General features: G+C 53.2%; 1 protein-coding gene across 5 annotated transcripts in view; it reads right to left on the reverse strand.

Moving 5' to 3' along the window:
- Positions 1-287: 287 nt before the first annotated feature.
- The window catches only part of Crhr2 (corticotropin releasing hormone receptor 2), a 43,898-nt gene continuing 23,460 nt past the window's right edge, over positions 288-20,725 (reverse strand). For 2 of the 5 annotated variants that reach the window (XM_006986914.4, XM_016005453.3), the window contains 10 exons: positions 15,028-15,113; positions 13,179-13,285; positions 12,763-12,880; positions 11,131-11,284; positions 10,538-10,598; positions 9,439-9,511; positions 2,969-3,054; positions 2,643-2,778; positions 2,207-2,248; positions 288-1,181 (listed from right to left, as the gene is read on the reverse strand). In XM_006986914.4, coding sequence (XP_006986976.1) covers positions 1,041-1,181; positions 2,207-2,248; positions 2,643-2,778; positions 2,969-3,054; positions 9,439-9,511; positions 10,538-10,598; positions 11,131-11,284; positions 12,763-12,880; positions 13,179-13,285; positions 15,028-15,113 — 1,004 coding nt within the window. In that variant the 3' untranslated portion in view covers positions 288-1,040. Of the gene's footprint in view, positions 1,182-2,206; positions 2,249-2,642; positions 2,779-2,968; positions 3,055-9,438; positions 9,512-10,537; positions 10,599-11,130; positions 11,285-12,762; positions 12,881-13,178; positions 13,289-15,027; positions 15,114-15,185; positions 15,224-20,725 lie in introns of all 5 variants that reach the window. The other 3 variants (XM_006986913.4, XM_016005452.3, XM_076566847.1) reach the window with 2 other exon arrangements.

Here is a 20,725-nt window from a genome sequence, read left to right on the forward strand (position 1 = left end):
CCACAGGCCAGAGGAATGCCTGCTGGGGCCCAGGCCGTCATCTCTAAGGAGAGGGGCATGGCTATGCCCTCCAGACACTCTGTCCTCATCGTTGGCCCACATCATCTCTCCCATGTCTAGTTGCTTGACTTGAAGCTTGCCACCCCCACCCCCACCCCCCACCCCCGCCGCAGACACCTGGCTGACATCACAGGAGCCGTTTCTGCAGCAGAGGCTGAAGCAGTCGGAGGAGAAATGCTCTGATTTGGGCGAGCCTTCCACCACTCCCCCCCCCCCGCCCCCCCAGGCCTGTGCTGCTCCCCTTCTGTCGGGCCCTGTGTATCTGATTGGCCTGAGAGTGTGACAGTCTCTCTGTGTCACTTGCCCATGGCATCTCCAGGTCCTCAGGCCGAGCCCAGGCTGAATGGGGGCCTCCCAGGAGGGGCAGCAGACTGGAAGACAAGACCGCATTCTCCTGGAGACACGGGGGTGGGGTGGGGTGGGGGAGGAGGACTGAGAAAGGATGGAGGGGTAGTTTTGTGAGGGGCTGGTACCGAGGAGGGAGGCTTCTCTGCTAGACAGTCCCTGGGATGAAGCCAGGTAAGTAAATTCTTGTCTCTTTCACCTACAGAGGGCACCCCTAAGTACGGAGCCAGGAAGCAAGGAGCAGAGCCAACCGTGGGTGCTGTGAGTGGGACAAGTAACTGTGTGACTTGGCCAGGCCCTTACCCAATCTGCACCTCCATTTCTTCATATGCAAATGGTGCTACAGTGAGGATCTGCAGGAGGCTGGGTGCGCAAAGCCTTGAGGATGTGAGAGCCTCTCTTTTTGAGGGGTCTGCAGCATCCCTCTGCTCCCTCTTGCTTGCAGACTTGTGGCCGCACTGGACCCTGGTCCTTCAGAGGCCCCTCCCATAGCGTTCCTTTCCTTCCAGGCTGGAGAGTCGATCTCTCCCCTCCTTTTCCTGGACCCCAAGGGTCAGTGTGGCAAGGAGGACCCAGGGGAAGGCTGTGGAGGATGGGGAAGCTGCCTCAGTGGTGTAGTGATGGAGGATGGAGGGTCACACCGCGGCTGTCTGCTTGATGCTGTGGAAGCTGATCCTGGTGGGTGATGTGGGGATGGACATGGCCCGGGCCACAGGCACTCGGAGGGAGTGATGGTCCTGCCAACGGTGCCACCGCTTCCTCAGGGCCGAGCGCACCTGCAGGGAGGGGGAGGCTCAGTCACCTGCTGGCCTAGGCCTCTGCCAGTCCCCCAGCCCCACCCCAAGCGCTATTAAGGAGTCTGGGATGGCCCTCAGCCTGCCACCCTCACTCCAAGGAGCTGATGAGGTTCCAAACGGAGGTCCTCCCCTAAGCCCTGTTGCCTGCCCTGCAGCATCTTTCAGAGATCCATCTTCCCTCTCCTCCAGGAGAGGCCATTGGCTCCCTTAAGGTTCCAGTTTCCTGTGGATGCCCCTGCCACCATGAATTAGGAGTCTCTGGCTTTGTAAGTCAGCCCCCCAGCTCAGCTCAGCCCCTTCTGGAGGCCTAGCTTCCTCCTCACAGGAAGGGCCTCTCCTTACCCCTCAGCAGTCCTGCCTCCCCTACCATTGTCTAAGGGGCAGCTCCTGGCTCGTTCTCTACACCTGATGGGGCCTCTTCTGTTTGTATTGTAATGGAAGACATCAGCTTCGTGTGTGTGTGTGTGTGTGTGTGTGTGTGTCCAGTGAGCGCCATGGCATGTGTGTGGAGGTCAGCTTTCATTCAAGCATCGATTCTCTTCTTCCACTCTGTGAGTTTCAGGGGTTGAACTCAGGTCATCAGGTTTGGCAGGCAAATGCTCTTATTCACTGAGCCTCTCCACCAGCCCCTGGCCGTTTCTTTTCTGCTGAGTTTGTAAAGAACTGCATGAATGGCATTTCCTAGAAGCTTCCTTCTGTTATGCCCTCTGTCTGGCTTCCACTGGCCCTGCTATCTGTGCACCTTGCTCCCTGGCTCAGAGAGCATGCACTGGGCGCTGACATGTTATGCCTGGCCTGTGTGGTTGATCTACACTGGTTCTGCAGGAGAAGTTCTATTTGCCTAAAGCTGAGTGGTTGGTTCCTCAGCCCCTCTCCCATCACACGGAGCTGAGCAGAGCCAGTGCTGAAACTCTTCTGAAGGGCTGGGCAGCTTGACCAGATCACCCGGGAGTGCCATGTAAGAGGCCTGAGCCCCTAGACAACCCGAAAGGCCCGTCTCCTACCTCTCCATTGAAGAAGCAATAGAAAACAGACACAAAGAAACCCTGGAAAGGAAGGAAGGAGGAGTCAGACATCTGCTGAGGGGTCATTCCAGCTGGAGGTACGGGAGGACCCAGGACCTAGGGCTCAGAACTGGGTGGGACCTCAGAAGTCCTGGGCCCAGACAAGGGATGCAGTCCAACAGGGTCTGCTCCGAGTGGCTGTGGCCTCTGGCCTCAACTTCCTGAGCTTGCCCTAAGATGCTTTCAGAAGTGCTAACACAGCTGAACCCTGGGGTGGGGGTGACATGACCAGGGCAGCCTGGTCAGCATCTGGGGCCCTGTGGGGTTCTGAGTGGGCCAGCCCTTGGGTTTCAGTGCTCGTATAACGGATGCTAGCACGCAGGCCCAGTGTGAGCCTCCAGACCTGGGAAGTGCACCGCCCCGCTGGGGTGCCTACCTGGAAGGACTGCAGGAAAGAGTTGAAATAGATGAACACAATCTGGGACAGGTCGTCCTCTCCAGGATTGATGAAGAAGAGCATGTAGGTGATGCCCAGCAGGGGGAGGAGGACCAGCGTGGCTTTCACCGCCTTCCTGGATGGGAGAGGCCAATGACAAACTGGAGTTCACCGACAGGCAGGACTCGCTCAGGTGGGAAGATGGGCTGCCTGGCTTGGCTTCTCAAGCAAGCTCTAGGGGTGAGGACTCCGAGGGCTCTGGTGAGGGGGCAGGCCTTCTTGCTTCTTCCCTGCCTGCCAGGCCAGGCATCCGGGCGTTCCCATACCTGTACTGGATTGTCTCAGACGTGGTGGATGCTCGTAATTTTGTCATCAGGATCCGGACGATGTTGAACAGAAATATAAAATTGATCTGGAAGAAAGCAGAGAAGGGCCACAGAAGGTCTGTCAGGGGTGGCTGAGAAGCAGACCTCCTCCCCGAATCCCTGACACCTGCCTTCCAGTCACAGGCTCCAGCACCTGCTTTGGGTCCCTCCCCTACCAACTTCTGCTCTTCCCTAACCAGGAGGCATCCATTGACTCCAGGTCCTGATCTCCACCCGTGGCTCAGGCAGCTTGTTAAAGCAGTGGGTGGGAGACGTGAGCACTCCCCTGGAGTCACTTCTGAGAGCCCCAACTGATGCCCTGCTCCAAGGCTACAAAGAACCACACCCCAGATCTTGGATCCTTCTGTCTTCTCTCTGTCACAGGGTCCCTATTTACTGATGGAAGATCTCAGAGGCCTTCAAACTGTCACCAGCTCTAGGTTGGTCAAAGGTCCTTTCAGCTTAGCCCTGGAGGGAGAGGGACACAGTCCAGATGGAGTGGCTAATCTCTACCACCCCCTAGGCGCTCCTAGGCCTTCAGACGCCCACAGGCAAGGAAGATGAATGGGCTGCCCGGCAGTTCTGGGAAAGGACTAATTTATCTTCATTTGCGCTTTCCCTTAACATCAAAGATGCTCCCACCTCTCACTGCCATGGGTCTGCGGGCTCCTGAGTCAGCTTCATGCTGCGGGGCTCTCTGTGGGTCCCCAGAGTCTCTTGGTCTCTGAGGGGATCTCCAGGGTCAGTAAATGGGTCAGCTGGTCCCCGTGGCTGTGCTCTGTGTGCGTTGCACTGTATGCTTATCCATATGTGCTTGTCTCAGAGTGGGTCCTGTGCGACCATGCGTGTGTGTCTATCTGGGAACACTGTGTACTTGCATTTCTCCTCACGTACTGCCAAGTGCAAGCAAACAGGAACGGGAGTGTGTACAAGCCTGTTGCGACTCTTCCCTCAGAAAGTGTTCACAGGCTAGGAGACTCGTAATTAGCCTAGGGATGTCTGCCGGCCCATGTGTGTGGAGACACACACATGCCCCCTGCTCCAGTCTCTGTCCATAAAAATCCATTGCTTCTATAGACTGAGCCAGCCCTTCTAATCCTCCTATACTATAGATTCTAGGCAGGCGGTAAGGGACACTGGCATGGATCAGCCGCATAGCCCCTGACTATCTCCCAAGCTGGAACGTAGAGGGACAGGAGGACTCAGACTCTCACCTCTCTGCAGCTCACAGCTCTCTCACACGCTTATCTAGTATACAGCCACGTGAGCCCACAGACGGCTGGAGGGGAAGCCTTCCAGGAGGCTGCCCATCGCCTGCCACCTGTTTCTCTAAAGGCTCACCTAGCCTAAGGTAACACAAAGTCCTTGATCTTTTTCCAATTCTTTCTGACTTCTCTGAGAGTAGAGACTGTTGGAATAAAAAAGATATTCAAATTTCTATATCATTTTCTTGCATTAAATATTGTCTAATTCACTAGTTCATTCAATGGTCTATCCAGTATTTCATCTATCCATTAACCTACCAAACATTTGTCCATCTACCAAAAAGTGCTTCATTCCATTGTCCACTCTTTGTTTTTGCCCATCCATCCATCCATCCATCCATCCATCCATCCATCCATCCATCCATCCATCCATCCATCCATTCACCCACCCACCCACCCTCCCACGCACCCAGTGGTCACTGAGTACCCCTTGGCTACAGGCCCCTGTTCTCTGGGGTGAGCAGGGCACGAAAGGTGGTTAATAGGGAGGGCATAGAGAACCGGCCCTTTGCTTTGACTAACAGGCTACCACCTGGGGTTGTACCCCCAGAAAGCTACTATTTCCTTCTGAACTTGTTTCTCAGCCTCCTCCTTCACGGTGTCTACATCACTCCAGACACCTTCCTCTCTCTCCAGGGAGCCCCCTGGCCATTCCAGCCCAAACTGAACTCTTCAGTACTCCACCTTAAACTCTACCCCGCACACTAAAGCAAGGCATAGAGCTCCTCAACGGGCCGCTGTACCCAGACTTTGTCCAACCTGGCTCTTGGTGGTATTTAACCATTCTTGCACCCAACCAATCACCTTACCATGCCAGCCTCTGTGCTGGGCACCAGTGAGAGGGTATGTGGACAAGCAACAGCACCTGCTCACGGAGATCTACGTACCAGTTGCAGATGGGGAGGGACTGCCTTTTTCTTAGGGACTCGCTCAGAAATCCTGGAGAAATGGCACTGAAATAACCTGAGATCCGGTGGCAATGTCAGTTGTGAAAGCGGGAAGCTTCCTGGCAGAGACCAGACCAGGAGAGAGGGGTCTTGGGTGGAGGAGCCAGCCCCTGACGGTGCAGTGTAATGGTGCTTGTGGGAGTCAAGACAAGCTCCACAAGGCAGAAGCACCTGAAAGCTCACATAGGAAAATCCTGTTTCCCTCAGCATCTCTCTTGCAGGGCACTCCCACCCGGCCTGGAATGTTCTTAAGGTGGCCCACGTGGCTGGATTTTGAGCATGCTGGAGTGGTACAGGTGAGGCTAGCTCCCTGAAGAAGCTTTCCCCTAAGAAGTCTTGTCTTCCCACACCCCTACCATTGGTGGTTCAGTGCCACGGACACTTGCATTCCATCTGCTTCTCCTCAGGAGCCTCATTGGAGTGGGTGCCAGGCCTGGAGAGGGACTGAGCCTGGAAAGCGGTGGTAGGTATCAAGGCAGCCACCATGCGAGAAGATCTTGCCTTGATTCCCACAATGTCAGCATTTCAGTCTCCTCACGCTTTGACAGGCCAGGCCTGGGGAGGCCTATGCGTGCCTAGAGCTCAACAATGAAGCTCTAGTGTTCACACCATTCCGGATGCAGTCCCAAACGCTACACAGCTATTCCTCAAGCTGCAGCCTCTTTTGCAGGCAGGCCCCACCAGCCAGCCGTGCTTTAGAGATGCCCAGGTACAATAGACTGATTTGTCAAGCCATAGACAGCTGCACTGGCTTCAGAAGCTCCGTTCTCCTAGCCCCTGCATATGCTGCTGCGGGGATTAAGGAGACATGGGCAGACAGAAACTGACTACCCCCAGCAGCTTGGCTCCCCTCCTCATTGGAAGTCTGTCCCAGGGAGGCTTTGGGTACTCCAGGACCTGCTGAGAAAGAGTCCAGCACACCAGCATACATCTGGTCCTCTAGATATACGCTGCACCTATGCATTATAGAGGGAGAGCATGGGACCGAGAGGGCTGAGTTCCCTCAGCATCACACTACAAACCAGAGGCTGCAGCCACTGCCTACCCCACAGGGCACATGGCACAGCCCTGCCTGCCTCCATAATCCAAGGTAGGGAAAGTCCAAAGCCAGCTCGCTGCTTCTGCACCCCAGTACGTAAGGCTCCCAAGCCTGCTGGAGGGGGAAGTACTTAGTAGGTCATGTTGTTGCTCACAAGAGCCCTGTTGTTGCCACATCCTCACTGTAGGCACAGGCTGAGAGGGAGGCAGGGGATGAAGGGCGGTGGGTGGGTAGGGGAGAAGACCAGATAACAAAACAGGTGACTTGCTTCATCTCTCTGTGGGCTTTAGACTTGCCTCCTGTCATCTTTTTGTTTGTTTGTTTGTTTGTTTTTTTGAGACAGGATTTCTCTGTGTAGCTTTTGGTGCCTATCCTGGAACTGACTCTGTAGCCCAGGCTGGCCTCGATCTCACAGAGATCCACCTGCCTCTGCCTCCCAAGCACTGGGATTAAATGCGTGTGCCACCACCGCCCGGCACCTCCTGTCATCTTTAAGATCATCACCTCAGGCCTAAGGGACATCTCTACCCTGCCTTCTCCTGGCTCTGAGCAGGCCTCTCCAGCCTTTGTACTTGCCTCCTCCTTTTGGCTCTCACCTGTCTTGCAGCTCTCTGCACCACACCTACTTGGGGACCACACCTGTCTGCTCTACATGGATCTATGCAGCCTGGGAAACCACACAAGATGGACTTGGTTAGCAGCTACAGCCCCTGGGAGATTACTCCTCACCAGATGAATTACTACATGCACGGAGCTGACTAGCACAGGGAGGAAGCTCCGAGAGCTCACTTCCCCTCCCAGCAGCTGGGATGATGCACACCTGACATCATACTCAGGACTCCAGATGTGCATAGCCAAGCCCCTGGATGTTGGTACGTGTGCATGTTGCTGGAGCAGACTGGGGCCTCGGGCATCTATCTGCACAAGAAACAGGTATGGCCAAGGACTGTAGGGATGCTGTAGGGATGCTGAAGGTGCTTTGGGGAGGTATGAGAGTAAGGAGCCACCACCCATGAGCTACAAAGCCCAGGACCAGCCAGTCAGACCTGAAGCATCACATGCTTTAGATGTCTATCCTGTGTCCTTTGAGCCCAAGATCACTTGAGGGGACAGCGCTCAGCCTGGGACTTTCTCCGCTGTCACAGGGATCGTTCAGCACAAGAAAAGGTAGAATGAAGATGCGGAGAGTTAATAGTCCTGAGGCAACCTCCAGGGCAGGTAGCGGGGACAGCCTCCCCACCTTCAAAGGGACATGGCTAAGACCTTGGTTCACACAGCTCTTCCAAGGAGCCAGGTTGAGACCAAGGCTGTTTGTCTTGGAGATAACCCTGACCTTGCTTCTGCCCCTTTCGCCTACTGCAGGTCCTAGGACCATCTCCAGGGAACTCTTGGCTCCAAGAGTGGGCCTCCAGCTTCAAATTCCCTGCATTTTTGTGACCTTGGGCAGCAAATCACTAACCACACATTCTGCTTCCTTGGCCTTGAAGATTGGCGCAGCGTGGCCATCATGGTGAAAAGACCCTGGTGTCAGTTGTAAAGAATGAACATCCTTTTCCCACAACAACCACTAGGCCGTGGCCAGGCTTCTCACAGACTCCACCACCGGATTCTATTCACAGAATCCAGCAATGAATGACGGCGAGCCGCTTTAGAACGGGAGAGGCAGAAAGGCCAGGCGGGCAGGGTGGTGAAGCAGGGAGGCTGGTCCCTGGGTCTCAGCTCCATGAGCTGTGCTGGAGACCTTGAGCTCATCTCTGCAATGGGGAGCACCCTCTCTCTATGTAGCAGAAGTGTGAGGATGGAAAGTGCTGGGAACAGAACCTGGAGAAGGGCTCAGCTCACGTCCTGGAAGCCTCTGCTAATATAACTAACCGGCTCCACAGGAAGAGTGTGTGTGTGCGTGTGCGTGCGTGCATATGTGTGTGTGTGTGTGTGTGTGTGTGTGTGTGTGTGTGTGTGTGTGTGCAGCAGGAGAAGGGGCGCATACTCAGGCAGTAGGGAGCTGGCCTCCAAACACCTCTCCTCACTCCTTCATGGTTTCCTCACTACCTGAACAACAGCATCCGGCAGGAGCTATTCCCAAGCTTTTGGTTCCCATCCAGGCCAGCCTTCTTGGCTGGGTCCCAGGTTTATCAAAAGCCCCATCTCTCCACATGAGCTCCTGGCAGCTGCCTGGGAGGTTTTCATTCACACTGAAGAGTGAGTCACTGCAGCTGCCTGGCCAAGGACAATCCTTCCCTCACTGCTGACAAAGACCAGCTTCTGCCTCTCAAGTGCGTGGAGCCCTGAAGGTGGGTGGAAAACCTTTCTAGCCATCTTTAGCTGATGTCCATCAAGGACACTCCAAAGATGGGGGTCCAGTGACTCCAACAGTCACAGGAAGGAGAGAGTCAGGAAATGGAAGATGTAAATGGTACTTGTCGCCGTGATAGACAAAGGTGGGCCCTGCTAGGCACCTGCTGTGTGCAAGAGGATGGCATCCTCTGAGTTTTCCAGAAAGCTCCATGGCCCTTTAAGAGAGCTAGTACACACAGAAGCCTGAAATAAATCTTATAGAAATGTCAATTTCTTATGGTTTTTTTTGTATATTTTTTAATGTATGATATATAATGGGATTTTTTTTTCTTCAGAATGCAGCCCCTACTTAAACTCTATCTTAATTAAAGCTTGTTGTGGATTAAAGATGTGGTGGCAATTATATCTTAGATGCGAATACACTTGGCAAAGGGCGGGGAGCTGGCCTAGGAACAATTGCTCATTATGTTGCATTCTGGAATCTACTGCCAGCCTGAGGGCGGTGGGCGGGGCCCTAGAGGGTGTTCCTGGGGGCAGAGGAGCTCAGTTCTGTGCCGAACAGAAGCCGGCACACCTTTCGCTTGTACCGACTGCTTGCCTACCTTCCCATCTCAGCACTGTACCTGGCAAAGAGCACAGGACCAGGAAGGATAGAACCAACCAGTCAGACCATGTCTCCACCCAAAGAGAGTCTGGAGCCATGGGCAGGCGGCCCCAGGCAGAGCCCAAAGGAGAACCAGTGACGATGGAAGCTGGGTGCCTCGGGCAGGGCACAGGAGCAGTACAGGGTGCTGCCCAGGCCAGGCCTTCGTCAGTGTCTCTGCCCGGGTGGGTCTCCTGCTGTGCCTCCTAGTGCCCCAGCCCCTTCACCCCCAGAGGACGTACCAAGAGCACGAGGATGATGGGGCCCTGGTAGATGTAGTCCACCAAGTCACCAGGTTCCTTCCCAAACCAGCACCTGCAAAGACAGGGCAGCTGAGGCGGCCTCCTGGCCTGTGCCCGGTGGGCCATTCTCAACTCAGAACTAGGACCCTCTGGGGTGATGCGACCCTTCCTGAGCCCAGCCTCCAGGGCAGTTCGTGGTAGATAGTTCCATGCACTGCCCTTGCAAGGTCCTGCCCTGTCCTTGGTTGTATCTGGTGGGGCTGGCCTCCTGTGGCCAGCCTCAGGGCTTGCCTGGGGCCCCCACACTGTCCGCTACTCTGTTGCAGGTTCTGGGGTCCCAGGACTTGGAATTCAGCAGTTATAGGAACCTCGGAAGAGCTGGGCTCCCCTTCACTGGTCTAGGGCCTAGCTGTCCCATGCCACCCCGTTGTTCACTGACTGCTGGGAATGCTTTGGGACCCAGGAGAAAGGCCAGGGTAAGTTCCTGACCCTACCAGCAAGTATGGAAGTTCGGAGGTCACCTACTGCAGGCCAGTCTCAGACAGCCATCTCAGAACACCCCAAATTTCTGTTTTCTGTTTGAACAGCCCCTTTGAGAGAAAGCTTATAAGCTACGAGGGCCTCTGCTTCCTGAGCAGCTTTCGTCTTTGTGAGACTCCCCAAAGCTAAGGTCCTCAAAGGTGATCCTATGCTTGTTCCACATCCTAAATTCTACTCGCCACCTCTTGCCCCTGTGATCCCATGGGGAGCTGCTGTCATCTGGGTTGTGTGGTCCAGTACCCCAGGGATCTCATGGGGAGCTGCTGTCATCTGGGCTGTGTGGTCCAGTACCCCAGGGATCCCCTAGGGAGCTGCGATCATCTGGGCTGTGGTCCTGTATCCCAGTCGGAAGGAAGGCTGAATTGAACTCCACAGATACACTGTGTGAGCCTGGTGTGTGAGGACTCATGGGGATGGACCTAATTCTTTCTGCCTGAGGACTTACAAAAGCGTGGTCTGCTCGGGTAAGGGTTGCGATTCTACCCGACTCAGGGCTGGGCCAGAGCCAAGGCTGACCTATCTTAACTCACCTCCCCCCGCCAACATCTGTCCCACTTACTGTTCGTTCTCATAGTAGAGTTTGCCAACCGCCCAGGCGACGATAATGGGGCAGGGGATGCCTGAAAGGAGAGATACGTGCTGCACAGGATGGACAGATGCGGAAAGACCCCCTTGCTTGTATCAAGGCAGGAGGTCACAAGGGGGCTGGGACTGTGTGTTCGGTCTTCCAACCACAGGCCATCTGCGACACTATGGTGCCTGTCTCGGCCCCTGCCCCAGCTCTCAGCCATCCTCTCCAAGCAGAGAGGATGCTGTGGTGGACAAGTGGAGCCAACTCCTTTATCTTTTGAAGTCAGACACAAGGACCTTTGGTCTGGCCACCTTGGGTAGGAGGAAGGCTTCCTGGAATGACCTTTGGAGGGCTTGGGGGGCGGGCAGAAGGGAGGAAGCAGATGCATCCTGAGATGGCGCATGGGTGGCGGGCAGAGCTGTCCTGGGGCATTGGCCGAGACGGCATAGGGCGACAACATGGGCTGCATGGGGGTAGCGGGGCAGGCTGGGCTCCAGCCCTTAGCCTCAAGACCAAGGGGGGTGTTTTACCAGCAGTGCCCCTTTCCCAGGAGGCCCTCCCGCCCACCCGGGGACCCTCACACCATCCAGTGAAGAGGAAGAGCCACTTGCGCAGGTGCTCCGTGGAGTACGTCATGACGATGGCCGTGTGCAGGTAGCAGCCCTCCACAAACATCCAGAAGAAGTTGGTGACCACGAAGTAGTTGAAGATCGTGGTGATGCAGCGACACCAGACCTGCGCGTGGGGGTGGGGTGGTGAGAGGCTGCGGGGGCGGGAGAGCAGGTCCCACAGGGAGACGAAGCACCTCCGGCTTCGGGGCTCAGAGACAGGGTTCCAAATAACACCAGCTCTCAGTAGGGGAGCTCGGCCGCCCACCCTCACTTCTGGGCAGCAGTGTTTCTCCCAGCCCCCCCCCCCCACTTCCTTCTCCTCCCCTACCTCCTCCGTCTCTCTTTGCTTCTGTGCTATAGGGGACAGCACCCACGCTCCCCCACCTGCTGGGCAAGCACTCTGAGCTACAGTCTTAGCCTTTTTTTTTTTTTTTTTGGTTTTTCGAGACAGGGTTTCTCTGTGTAGCTTTGCGCCTTTCCTGGAACTCACTTGGTAGCCCAGGCTGGCCTCGAACTCACAGAGATCCACCTGGCTCTGCCTCCCGAGTGCTGGGATTAAAGGCGTGTGCCACCACCGCCCGGCTAGTCTTAGCCTTTTAAGACATCTGAAAACACTTGTAACAGTGTCTCACTAAATTGCCCAGGCTGGCTGTGAACTCACTATGTGACCCAGGTAAGCTTCGAACGTATCAAACTCTTTCTCAGTTTCCCAAGTAGCTGAGATTACAGGCCTACATCACCATGTGTGATTTCTTTTTTTCAGTCCAGAAAGGGAGGCTGGTCGGCTTTCTGCAACCAGAGCTGGGTCTGACCAGCCCTGTTTTCAGTGTTCGGGTCCCTTCATCTACATAGCTAGTCAGACTGGGTTCCAATTAGGGATAGACTGAGCTTTCACTTTAAAAGAATGAAATGCCGGGCGGTGGTGGAGCACACCTTAATCCTGGCACTTGGGAGGCAGAGGCAGGTGGATCTCTCTGAGTTTTCGGCTAGCTTGGTCTACAGAGTGAGTTCCAGGACAGCCAGGGCTATACAAAGAAATCCTGTCTCGAAGAACCAAAACAAATAAACAAACAAAAAAATGAAAACAATGCGAGGGAAAGAAGCCATAAGGAGCAGTGTGGGGTCATGGCCGCTGAGGTATTGGAGGGGATCATGTTGTCTCATGGGGGTTAGGGGGAACAGTCTTGCTAGTTTTGAGGTTTCTACACATCTGGGCTCTTCTCTAAGCCTCGATATAGCCACCTTACCTGGTGGTGAGAGGAAAGGAAGGCACAGGAATGGGAGCTGTGGTCAGGGCTGCTATCGTGACCTGGTGGTGAAGCTCACCTCTCCGAGCTTCAGTTTCCATGTCCGTGGGAGGGGAATTAATCTCTCCAGTCCTATGCTAAGATTAAGCAATAAAACCCTTGGTAGAAGTTACTGCCGGCTCCTTTTCCTCTAAGGTACCTGGACTTACAAGATGGGTGAGGGCAGGGAATGGTGGTGGTTTTAGCTGGGAGCAACCCTCAAGGCCAGGCCCGGGGCGGGTCACTACACGAGACCGACTATCAAGTGTCAGGCAATGAGACAGGCAGCCCCAAGTCTGAGGCCCCCAGCAGTGACCTCGTTCCCCTCGTGCACTTCGTGGTCGATGAGCTGCAGCAGGAACCACGTGATGTTCCTCAGGATGAAGGTGGTGACGAGGTTCCAGTGGATCACGTTCCGCAGGCAGCGAATGCTCCTGTGGAGACCCAGGTCAGGGTCAGCCAGGGTCGGCTGGGGCGGAGGCTGGGGGGTCAGCGGGGTAAGGACCCACTGGGAAAGACACGGTCTGGGGTGAAGTGGGGCTGCATCAGAGCCCAAGATCCCCCTGGCGATCACAGCCTGCTCTGCACCCTTCAGGCTAGGCTAGGATGGTGGTCATGCTCCAGCACCCGGCTTAACCCATCTCTGTCCACTCTTCCCTGGGCCCCAGAGTGGAGGAGACAAAATCTGGGAGAGACAAAGATGAGGAGAAAGCAGGGTGGAGGTGGACTCACCGCAGGACCAGGAAGAGCAGGAAAGCGGCCACCAGGGCCACCACGGAAACACAGTGGCCCAGGTAGTTGACAATGAGGGCGATTCGGTAATGCAGGTCATAATTCCTCTGCTGGACAGACAGACAGGCATGGGAAGACAGAAGTATGGCTATGTGGGAGTAGGGCTGCTATTCCAGCCATTTCTGTCCTAACCTTGGGACAAAAGAGGCTTTAAGTATTCCCACCAATCCTGGCTTCTAGATCTTTCCTCTGTTGGCCTGGTGGCTCTATTACTATAAATGGCTAAAGCCTGGGAGGTGCAGACCTGTAATCTAGCTACTCGAGAGGCTGAGTTAGGAGGACCTCTCTGGACAACTTAATGTCTAAAAAAAAAAGGAAGAAAGAAAGAAAAATAATAGAAGGCTGGAGCTGAGGATCACTGGTAGAGAGCTTATCTATCATGTGCAATCCTGGGTTCAATCCTCAGCAACACACACACACACACACACACACACACACACACACACACTCATTCACAGAAACTGTAATCAGGCCTCCCAACATGAACTTTTAGGGGCACATTTGGACATGGACATGGTCATGATCTACTCTTTTTGTTTGTCTGTTTTTGTTTTTCAAGACAAGGTTTCTCTGTGTAGCAGCTCTGGCTATCCTGGAACTCTTTTGTAGACCAGGCTGGCCTCAGACTCACAGAGATCCACCTGCCTCTGTCTCCTGAGTGTTAAAGGCGTGAGATTAAAGGCGTGAGCCACCACTGCCCATCAGACACAGTCTGTTCTGAGATACCCTGGAGCTACAGATACAGATTTAAACTTTGAGCCTCTGCAGTGCCACATCTGGGTTTAGTCTCTCCTCAGACCCCAGCTGGCAGAGCAACTCAGGATGAGATGGCCCTTAGCTATGACATCTATACTATGGGACCAATCTTCCCTCGTACCTTAGAGGCAGTGACCTCTGGGAGGCCCGGAGGGGTAGGTTTGGATTGGTCCCTGAGCAGAGCAGTGAAGATACACATTGTAGAATACTTAGGAATAACACTCAAATGGAATACAAGTCAGTCTACCTTGCACCAGCACCTGAGGGGCTGTAAGAACATAGAGGAAGAACAGAGGGTTCTTCCTATCCAGGTTGTCTGGCTCTCCTCCTGCTCCCCTGAGGCCTCCCTGTGGAATGCCTGGGCTCACATTCTGTGGCACCACTTCTCAGAAGAGGCCAATGTTCCAGCCTCTGCACTGGGACTTTATCTGAGGAAGAGCTCCAGACCAACTGAGGACTTCCTTGGGTGAATGAGGGGAGGGGATGGAACTGGGACATATCATTTTGGGTCAGAAGTGAAGCACAGCTTGTTGGAGGGGGAGCTGAGAGGGAGGGCATTTGCTTAGCACATATGAGGCCCTGGGTTGGATCTCGGTACTGCACCCAAAGGCAAGGGAGGCCAGATATTTGTCAGCACTGAATCCATTTCCAGAGCAAGAACCAGTACTGGGTGGCAAGGCCCAGGCAGGCCCAGCTTCCTGCCCTGATGGTCCTGATGAGGCTGTACGTGCTTCTCCATGGAACGGCAGAAGCAAATGCCAGGTGGGGAGAGTGAGGCTCAGTGGTAGAGGAAGGAATGTGCTCACAGAACCTGCTAGCTGTAGGGAGCACCCGCTACATGGCTGTACCCTTCCCAAGTTTCATGCCACCAGCCCAAGCTCTCTTGGAGGAGGACTCCAGGCAGGACAGGAGACACAGAAAAAAGGATCTGGGTAACATGAATACTGGTTCTGTTGCCCATAAGGTCCTTTGTGCTCAGCCTGAGTCCTAACACTCTATGAGGACCCGGGTGGGGGAAAACAGGGTCACTCACCTGGTCATCCAAAATGGGTTCACAGTGTGAGTAGTTGATCCTGGAGGCCCATGTTCCATTCTCCAAGCATTCTCGGTAGGCATTCCCTAGAGAAGATGCCAACCACTGAGAGTCAGGTCACTCTCCCCCCTCAAGTACCCTCCCTGGCTCCCTGGTACCTGCAGGATGAGATCCACACTCCTTAGTTCCCCTGGACCTGAAAACACAATGCATATCTGAACGCTTATATGAGTCATTTATAGGACAATTGCACAAAGGGCTTTATCTTACACTCTGGCTGGGAGGCATGCTAAAACCCATTTCAGACACACTCTTTGACCAGCGCTTTGTGCACCTTCTTCCATTTTATTCCTCTGCTACAAAACTGAACCCAATTGTGAGTCCTGGGGTGTGGCTGAAGATTGGCTGCTTTTAGCACAACAAACAATTTCCGTCCCTGCCTCCATCATTTCCCATGTGTGCCCATCCTCTTCTCCAATAGCATTTCAACAATAGCTGCCACTTACACGGTACGTGCTTGCCTGCCCAGGGACTCTTCTAGCTGAGTCTAATGGATAAGGTCGACTTGCCGGTCAGTCTTTGTTCTGATCCTTTATCTAGAGAGGGGGAAACTGAGGCAGGGAGAGGCAAGAATACCAAGATGGCAAGGGTTGGCTCTGGGTTTTGTGTTCATGACTTCTAGGTCACCAGGCTGTGGTAACACCAAAGTTTGGGGATGCAGGCCTGTGCTCCTGCCCTGGACCTGTGACCACTTTGTGGGCCATTGTGTGTTGTATATGTTCAGAGAACCAGTATTTACATCAAAGCTGAACGTGGTGTCCAATGGGACATTTTGGAGCAGTAGCGTCCAGTGAGCAGAAGCTTGGGCTTCATCAAGGGTAAAGCATGAGGCAAATATGTTCAGACCCAGCGTTCAACCCGAGCTCTGACCTGGGAAGTCTGGATCCGAAGCAGCTCTCTCCATAGCCTGCCCCCTCCAGGCAGGAGGGTGCCTCCTCCCTGAGTCCCCCCAAAGCCCTTCCCCAGTCTCTGCTCGGCAGCACGCGGTTAGCAGGGAGCTCACCCCCGCTTTGATTACAATCCCGAATAATCCATTGTTTGAGGCTGACTTGTTCCAGGGCTCTGCTTACTGGCTAATGGGCAGCTGTTCGTGGGTTTTCTTTTTTGGCTCATGTTAGATATACAATATAAAGCTAATTAAAATAAATAGCTCGGAGCACAGAGTCATGGGGCTGGAAGGGGAACTTTAGATTGTTTGTGGAAGCAGTGAGTTCTGAAAAAAAAATATTAAGTTACTTAGAAACTCACTTCCACTGAGCTGACAGTGAGCTCAGAGAGATGGGATTATTAAGGAGCATTGCCGAGGAGCAGAGAACAATGGGGCGAGATTCTATTAGCTTAATTATTCTTTAATCCGGGGCTCCAAGCCAACAGAGTTTTCAAATTCAGAGTTCAGAAAAACTTTGCCTCCGGGACCATCAGCCCGAGGCCCATCTCTGTCATATCCTGAGTCAGCCTGTGCTGTCTCACAATGATTGTGACCCTCAACAAGAGACCCCGGCACCTCTCCGGCACTCAGTCCCAGTCAGAAAGGACTGAGAGATGGCTCAGTGATTAAGGGCGGGGTTCAGCTCCTAGTACCCCTATAGCAGTGCACAATCACCCCTAACTCCAGGTCCAGGGAATCTAATGTCTGGTTCTGACCTCTGACACTAACAACATACAGGGTGAACAGACATACGTGTAGGCAAAAACACTCATACACGTAAAATAAAAAGAAATCTTTATGCACTCTGTAGAAAGACCCAGACTCCCAAGGTCCTGCTGCTCCTTTAGCCAGTGATATCTCTTACCTGGCATGTTGTGAGAACACCTCCGTCACTGTTGGTAAGAAAGGTGGTACAGGCCACTGATTAAATGTCACGCCTGCTTAAGAATCATCAATAAGTGTCTCTTTATTACTCTCAAGAATGAAGTTCAACTTTCTTGGCATAATATTAAGATTTCTCCACCCCCTGGACACGATGTCTGCCTAGCATCCCATACACAGCTGACATTTTTTTTTTTAGTGGATCTAGCACATGTTCAGAGCAATGCTGCTCCAGCTCCAGGCTCTTCTGTTCTCTGCTCTCCAACGAACTCCTGCTTATCCTCACACTGGCCCAGTGCCAGCTCCTCCACAGGGCCTGTCCAACACTCTATACCTGAATCCATCATTCTTCTCCCTCTAAGTACCTCTTCCAGAGAGTCTCACTTCTTGGAACATAGCACTTCACCTTTTATTGCCCTCAGGCTCCATTAACACATACATTTTTGTATTATTGAATACACACACACACACACACACACATGAGTGCTTGGATCCAGTTTCACAAAGTAAAATTTAGTTTGACCACAGCTATAATGTTTTGCATTCTACTCTGTTCTAATGTATCTATTTGCTTCATATACAAATGCTAGTCATGACCCACAAAATCAATTTCACCGTCCCCTATTGTCACACAATCTGTAGTTTGAAAAACAAAAATCTATTTTAGAGCATTTGCCATGATTCAGTGTGGGCTCTGTCTCTTTGAATCTGGTCCTTCCCTTTGCTACTGAACTTAGCTCCCTGGTGACAGACAAGGAGGCAGAGTTCATATTGGGGCCACTTTGTGCCCCTCAGGAGCAAGGCTGAGTACATGTGGACAGCCCTGAACTGACTTAGATTTGCTAAACCTCGAAAATCATTATCTGAGATGCTGTATGTGGGAGTGGAAAGGGCTTCCCTCCGGGGGACCGATGCTGTCTGGGGATGAGTTTCTGGCTATCAACACTGGGTACCAGAAGACTGGAAGACAGATGTGCCTGCTCTTTGAGGGAGCTGTCTGCTACAGCTAATGAGGGCACCAAGCCCTCAGGCACAGTCTTGGACAAGAGAGTAGAAAAGCCCTGCTCCTCCCTCCCCCTAAACCACAGGAGGATGGGCACATACAGTCTAAGGGCAGATTCCAGGCCAGAACTGTGGGGCTGGATGCAGTGAGGTGGGTACCCGTTACCACAGCAACACAGGTGCACCTGCTGAGGATCGATGTCAATGGTGTGCCGTGTGTCCTTCCAGAGGCATTAGGGTATGGATGCCCAGAGTGGCACTGGATGGTTGAAGCAACAGGCTCTTCCCATTTCAGGTGCCAATGCTTTGCTACCAGTTCCTTGTTCAGAGGCTCACCCAAGGTGGTTCAGAAGCCTGACTGGGAGATGAGAGCCTATCATCTATCTCTAACTTTGTTTTTGGTGGCTAGGTGACCATGGCCAAGTCTTCTCCCTTTTGTCTCAGTTTGCCCTCTCAGAAAAAGCCATTCCCATTGGTTCCCAATGAAACCATTGACATCTTAGGTAGGTGGCTCATCTAATCAGTGAGCCTTTCTAATTTGCTAAATGCCAACCATAAAGCCATTCTGACAGTTCCAAGAATCCCTAATACCAAATGCTCCCTATATGACCACCTCCATCTCTCATATCCTCACTGATGAGATAGGACCATGTAAAGAAGTGTGGCGAAATAATTCAAGAGGCAGGTTGGGCATAGGAGAAAGAGTGAGTGAGGTTGTGGTGCAGGTGGAGATGCTGTCATTGGCTATTTGGAAAGAATTATAAGGAGGGCAGGTGATGGCAGCAGAGAGGGAGAGGCTAGAAGTGACATTTACAGAAGCCAGGGCACAGGCGTGGCCCATTCAGCACCACGGACAGCAAAACCAACGCTCCAAGCCATCTCTGGAGGTGGGAAGACCTTGGAGAGCTCCTGTCTGCATAGGTCCAGAGTCAACCCAGTTCCTCTAGCAGCTTCCACAGATGCTGTTGCCCCAAGGATCCAGCTATTCATCTCTGCCTGGTACATGCGGGGCTGGGATTGTTCTTTCGATGACTCCTGTTTAAAAAGACCCTTTGCTCCCACCCTGCCCACAGGCTGCCTGGAGTGAGAACCTTCATCTCAAGGCTGAGATCCCCGAAGGCAAGGCCTACATTTCCCTCTCATCTGACCACGTCTTAAGTGCTGAACAGAGCTGAATACACAGGGATGGACCCAGACCGTTGTAGCCTCGGTTACTGGGGAACTCAAAGGGTGACAGAGATTCAGGGCAAGCCAAGAGGAGGGTTGACAGCCTTAGATGTCGGGACCCTACCACCCTGCACGGCAACACACACAAAGAAGGCAATCCCATCTCTCAAACATCCAATGACAGGCCAACCCCACTGCTGAAACTTCAGCCACCCAAGTCCAAGCCCCTGTCCTGTGGGGCACCGGTCTCCGAAAGCCCTGTGGCAGCAGCATCCTTTACTTGCCAGACTGCTGTGGGATGGTCTGTATGTCAAATCTGTTGCTCTGATTGGTCAATAAATAAAACACAGATTGGCCAGTGGCCAGGCAGGAGGAAGTATAGGCGGGACAAGGAGGAGAAGAATTCTGGGAAGTGGAAGGCTGAGGCAGAGTCACTGCCAGCTGCCGCCATGACAAGCACTATGTGAAGACTCTGGTAAGCCACAAGCCACGTGGCAAGGTATAGATTTATAGAAATGGATTAATTTAAGCTATAAGGACAGTCAGCAAGAAGCCTGCCACGGCCATACAGTTTGTATGCAATATAAGTCTCTGTGTTTACTTGGTTGGGTCTGAGCAGCTGTGGGACTGGCGGGTGACAAAGATTTGTCCTGACTGTGGGCAAGGCAGGAAAACTCTAGCTACAAAGACTCTAGTCTTTTTTTTTTTGCTCTGAGGAGGGCGCATTAGAAATCTAGTCAGTGGGTCCTTCCTTGAGAATGTAAGAGAGGAAGGAAACTTCTCCCTCATTTTGTCTGGTTGTGATCAACAAGGGAAGGGAAGTGACATGTCTGTGGTCACCCAACAGTGTGGGCCTTCCTTGGGGAACACATCCTCCTGAGTTGCCATAGGGCCAGTCTCCCCCCCCCAAAAGAAAGGAGCCTTTCCCATTGCACCTAAGTTCCCTGCAGCCAACTGTGCCATCTCTGGGGGGCTTTGGGACTCCTAGTGACCACACTGATCGAAGAAATACCTTAGGGACCACATAGCCTACTTCAATCTCCCCATTGCCTGAAGTCCAAATGCCCAGATCAAGCTGTTTCTTTACTGAACTATTGGGCCTTGATGGACTCATTTTTCTTGCTTGGTGAGAAGAAAGTTTATCCAACCTCTCCCACTGCCTGGCCTGGGCAACAAGGTATGCCATGACTAAGTGCTAAAGAGACCGCTGGGGAGGCATAGCCAGAGCTGGGTGGTTGAGACACAGTCATATCACCAACAGAGAATTCCCTGATCCCCCCAAATGAGGTGGACCGCCATAAGAGTGGTTCTGTACAGGACAGTTAGGACGGGCTGGATCTAGGGTCACCTTGCACATCTCCTTGGTCTTATCACAGCCCTTGGGAAGCAGGTAACCAGAGATTGGGTGGTTGGTGATATCCACACTTGCCCAGGCCCAGCCTGACCTAGAAAGCTTGTTGGGCTGAATTCCCAAGGCTGGTCATCTGCTATTGTCCAGACTGGATACTGGGCGGGAAAGGGCCTAGGACACCTAGGGCCAGAGAATGGCCACCGCACTGCTACTATGCTGTGTGGGCACTGCGCTCTGGATTTTTGACTGTCTACACTGGGTCTCAGGCTTCCTAGTTCCACGGGGCTTTTCACTCATTATGTCCTGCC

The sequence above is a fragment of the Peromyscus maniculatus genome, chromosome 3, assembly GCF_049852395.1.
Source record: "Peromyscus maniculatus bairdii isolate BWxNUB_F1_BW_parent chromosome 3, HU_Pman_BW_mat_3.1, whole genome shotgun sequence".
NCBI lineage: Eukaryota > Metazoa > Chordata > Mammalia > Rodentia > Cricetidae > Peromyscus > Peromyscus maniculatus.